Below are 5,000 nucleotides of genomic sequence, written 5' to 3'. Positions count from 1 at the left end.
GTCCTTGTGTAAATGTAAACCTGCTCGTTTCGTCCATTCCCTCATTGACTGAACATTTCGTATGTTGGGAGTTTGCCGTTGCTTTGCCGTAATCGGGGGACATTTGGACCGACGGTTCTCAGCGGTTACGCCGTTCGGAATCGCGCACGATCCGTCGAGGGTGGAATACCCCGGTAGTTGGATCACGTGGGTATTTAGGTACATTGAAGATTGGCAATCGACCTACCCCACGTGATCTGCCGATCGGCGTATTTCGGTTCTTGTACAAGGACCCGTCGCTCGGAGTTATCCGGGCGGCGATCTATATTCCGGGAGATCGGTCGGGCCGACTCGACTTACGGCTCCGTTCAGAGTGGTTGGTTGGCGGCCGACCCCCGGCCTGTAACAACTGGTGTCAGGAGTGGGATTCGGCCCCCTACGCCTCCGTAGCAAAATTCACGGAGTCAGATCAGGGGTATACGGAGCAAACCCCCCCCCCCCCCCCGTGTCCCCAAATTACGAGCGTTATAAATTTTATTCCCAGCACGTAAAATGTTCAGCCAAGGCGAGCAGGGGCAGGAGGGATTAGGAATGTGTTTGAATGTGGGATCCATGGCCCCGGACGGTTAATATTATTGTCACCCCACCACTAATGGTAATCGGTGGGGCCGCTCACCCGAAACTGAGCACGAACTTTGCCGGCAAAATAGCGGCGCTGCCGCATCTCAGCGCAGCACGGAGCGAGCGGGCTGCTATAATTAGCACAGCGAACGGCACAACACGAGGCGGGGCTCCCAACCAACGATTGAAACCACATGATCATGGCAGGTGAGGCTGGCGGACATTGGCGGGCTTCGGGCACAAAACAGAGAAATATCTGGGAAAACTAAAAGAAAACGGTGAGAGAACGAATGAAAGGAGAGAGCAAGCATGCAAAAGAAGTGCGGAGAGCGAACTGAAGAAAAGAAAAGAGGAGCAAATTAGTAACTCCCAGGATAGAAAGAACTTAAAAGAAGAATTGGAACAACTGAAGGAAGAGGTAAGAATAGGCAATCGGAAAAGAGAGAGCCTGGAACAGGAGGTAAAAAGAGGAGAGAATTGGGTCAAAATTAACAAGGAATTCGGTGAGGGAATGGATGAAATGAGGAAAAAAGAATGTGAAAGAGGTGTAGAGATGAAAAAGGAATTAGAAAAGAAAGCTTCTGAGATACTGAAACACCAAAACAAAGAGAGAGAATTACAAAATGAACTGAGGACGTTGAAAGAAAGAACGACAGCAGAGAATGAAACGTTAAAGAACCACACTGTACAGATCGAACAGCTGGAAGCGAAGTCCAGATTACAGAATGAGATGCAGGAAAGAGTAATGAAACAAGAACGAATGAGACTGGAGAAAGAAATCAGTCAATTGAAGGAAACAACGAGATTGGAGAAGGAAGAACGAGAGAGACAGTGGAGTAGAAAACAAAAAGAGTATGACTTTGAAACTGAACGACAGAAGGAAAAAAATAGGTTGGAGTTCGAGGAGAAAGTGAAGGAGCAAGGAATGAAGCAGGAAGGAGAAATCAGTCGATTGAAGGAAACAACGAGATTGGAGAAGGAAGATCGAGAGGAACAGTGGAATAGAAAACAAAAAGAACATGAATTTGAGGTTGACCAATTGAAAGAAAAGGCGAGGCTGGAGTGCGAGGAGATAGAGAATGAACAACAAACGAAACGGGAAAAAGAACTAAGCCAATTGAAAGAAACGATGAGATTGGAGAAGGAAGAACGAGAGGAACAGTGGGAAAGGAAACAAAAACAATATGAGTTTGAAATTAATCAACTCGAGGAGAGAGTAAAATTGGAGTCCACAGAGATGGAAAAACTCCGGAAAGATAACGAACAGTTAATGGGGCTCAGAGAGGAAGAACGACTCAGATGGGAAGGAAAATGGAGCCAGAAAGAAACAGAAACTAATAGACACGCAGAGACAACAGAAATAAAATGTACAGAGACACGGGAGATGGAGGGTGAATTGGACGGGGTTAAAGATGGACACACACACACACACACACACACACACACACACACACACACACACACACACACACACACACACACACACACACACACACACACACACACACACACATAGTGAGGCTTAATGGGGGCGAGCAGGCGGACTGTCTCGTGACCCGGTGCGAGCAACTGGAAAGCCTCCTTCGGGAACGGAGGGAGACACTATTCTCCCTTGAAGCGAATCACGACCAGGTGAGTTCGGTCGTGCCGATCGAGTTAGAGGGGCGACTGCTGTTGACGGGTGCACGAGGAGCTTGGGGGGTATGGAGGCCCCGGGAACCCTTGTGGTGGCACGATTCCCCAGTGTGATTGGCCCGGTGTGTGTGGTGAAAGGTGTGAGTGCAGCGGGCGTGTTGAAACGTGCACCGTGTGTGGAAGAGACCCCGTGTGTGTGGTGAAAGGTGTGAGTGCAGCGGGCGTGTTGAAACGTGCACCGTGTGTGGAAGAGACCCCGTGTGTGAGTGGTGTGGTCACGAGTGTGCCGGGGTGCGTGCTTCCCAGCACTCCGTGTGTGGAAGAAGCACCACGTTTGGAAGGAATGACATGTGTGTGAAACCCCCTCTGCGAGTGGAAGCCCGTGTATGAGTGAAGTACCGTGTGTGAGTGGAATCACTTGTGCGAGGGAAACGGCACGTGTGAGTGAAACAGCACGAGTGAGTGAAGCACGGTATGTGAGAGAGACAGCGTGTGTGAGGTCGCTGTGTGTAAGGGAGATGACAGTCTGTATGCGGGAGAACGCAACCGCATCCCCGTGTCCGAGTGCCATGGTGGAGTGTGTGAGCGTTGAACGCCAACGACGACGGGACCAGATGAAGGACAAGGGTCGAGTAGCGACCATAGCTGAATTGAGAACCGTGCCGGGTTTGCACAGCAGCGAGCGCGGGGTCCGTGCTGTGCTACGCACAAGGCCGCCACGTGCGCGGCTGCACAGGTGAAACCCGGTCCGGAAACGCCAGCGGTGGATGTTAGCCGATCCCGCAGACGGACAGAAGCTAGGCTGGATTCGGAATTTGGACCGGATGGGTTCTCCACCCGAACGTGTTTGTAAAGCTCCGACGAGCAGAGCACATGTGTTCACGTGGGGAACCCCTCGAAACGGGGGGCCTGCTTTGAGATGCGCAGAGTGATGTCATGGCTGCACGTGTGTTTGGAATCCGGCAGAAGGGAATTCCTGCCGGACGGTACCGTCCAAGAGGGACGAGATGTGTGGGGCGCAAGCAGCTGCCATGACGTCACGGAAAAAGAGCGTGGCTGTGAACTGCCGCGCTGGTGGTGCGCATTATAAAAAAAAAAAGAGTTGAGAAAAGCAAGCCTCGCTTCGGGTGAACAGGATTCCCAGGCAAGGGGTGGAAGACCCCCTTGTTTGGGGGCACAGGAAGTACTAGTTAGGAGGATGGGTTGGAGTTGGTGAGACCGGCTTCATGGGGAGATGGGTTGTACCTCATGGAGCCCGTGGAATGGATTAGTTAGAGGGATTTTAGTTTACATTGAGGAAATGGAATTTTTGGATTTTTGGAGACACGGACAGACTGGAAATGTGTAGTGGAGACGTAGCTTAGCTACGTAGAGTAAATGGAACATGCATGAGTTTTAAGGGATGACGAGGGAGCACGAGTTAGTCAGGGGATTTAGTTAGAAGGATGGCAGTGTGGAGTGTTGGTGTGATTTGTGAAATAGAAAATGTGTGAGGAATGAGTGTAGGACAGTGGGCCCAAGTGTGCGAGTGGAGCGAATGTGGTATGCATGGTGCGAATGACTGGTTGGGGGTTGGAGTGATTCCCACCCAAGTGACCCTGGGGTCAGTTTAATGTTAGCTACTGGGTTATTCAAATTTACTAACAGGAGGTCGTTTTGTTGTTGGTGTCGAGAGAAGGCACGAAACCCGTTTGGAGGGGTGCAAGAGTTCATAGACCGGCTGGGAGCATGGCTGTGAAAAGTTGAGTTTTGTTTAGTGGGCACCCCAGGCACCGGACTAGTCGGCCAGAGTAGGCCAAGGGCCCAAGAGGGGTCGGGATAGAGTAGTGGGCATGGGCGACCCATCGGAAACGGGACCCGTAGTGCCAGAATGCCACGGGGGCAGTGTAGTGGGCACGGGCGACCCTCGGAAGGGACCCGGGGCATCAACACGCCACGTGGGCATCGGAGGGGGGCAATGCCAGAGAGGGCAACCCCCCGTGTTTATAGGGAGCAGCTCGGCTCTGAGGCAGCCTGCGGGCCTGGGGGTGCCATGGTTAGAGTTTGGCAGAGGGGGAGTTCCTGCCAGTTGAGCCACGCTGCCCAGCCAGGAAATTGTGCGAGGGCACGTATGAAAATTTGAGGGCAAGGCCCAAATTTATAATGGACACCAACACAGGCGACGGGAATCATGGTTTTTAGAACCGATAGTTTCAAAAGAGTGAGGCGTTTTTGGAAAGCCCCGGGGTAGTTTCAGGTTAATGAATGTTAGGGGAGATAGGAGATGTACCCCTTCGCACCATCCATCCCTTCACTCGTTGTAGGCCGCTGGACTGAACTTGGTAGATCGCTGAACTCTGAGGAGGCCATTCTGAAGCTTCGTTGGGCCTCGAGACAGGACGCTAGTCTCTCCCTATTCCCCTCCAGAGAGGGAACGTAGAGCTTGGGAGTAGGCTAGGTTGACAGGATAGGTTAGCCGGACAATGACGATAAAGGGGGTTAGGGAGACAATTGTAAAAGGGAAATAAAAATAATAAAAATAAAGAGGGGCTAAATTTTGTTGTGTTGTGTGGCAAATTAAGGGAGTGGGTATGGACAGAGATAGGCAAAGGTGATAGAGTGGGGGGAGACAGTTGGCAAGGTCCGAGCCCGTCTTCAGAGCGGCCGGCACCACCGCACTCCCTCCAGACCTGATGGAACCACACCAGAGGCCGGCCAGCTTCACCTTCCAGCCTGTTGTGCTGCAGCTGCCTGTTCTGCATGGGCTTACCTTGCCATGCCTAGTT

General features: G+C 51.8%; 1 protein-coding gene across 1 annotated transcript in view; it reads left to right on the top strand.

Moving 5' to 3' along the window:
• Window positions 1–966: 966 nt before the first annotated feature.
• LOC147034401 (uncharacterized) overlaps window positions 967–5,000 on the top strand; it is a 4,813-nt gene continuing 779 nt past the window's right edge. Inside the window, exons 1-2 of the mRNA XM_085882377.1 lie at window positions 967–2,373; window positions 2,442–5,000. The exon at window positions 2,442–5,000 is cut by the window's right edge and continues 779 nt beyond it. Of these exons, the coding sequence (XP_085738503.1) occupies window positions 1,112–2,116 (1,005 nt within the window). The 5' untranslated portion in view covers window positions 967–1,111 and the 3' untranslated portion in view covers window positions 2,117–2,373; window positions 2,442–5,000. The remainder of the gene's footprint in view (window positions 2,374–2,441) is intronic.

The sequence above is a fragment of the Eptatretus burgeri genome, chromosome 1, assembly GCF_056783735.1.
Source record: "Eptatretus burgeri isolate ZD-2024b chromosome 1, Ebu_testis_v1, whole genome shotgun sequence".
In the NCBI taxonomy this organism is placed as follows: Eukaryota; Metazoa; Chordata; class Myxini; order Myxiniformes; family Myxinidae; genus Eptatretus; species Eptatretus burgeri.
This window is presented reverse-complemented; position numbering and strand designations above follow the sequence as displayed.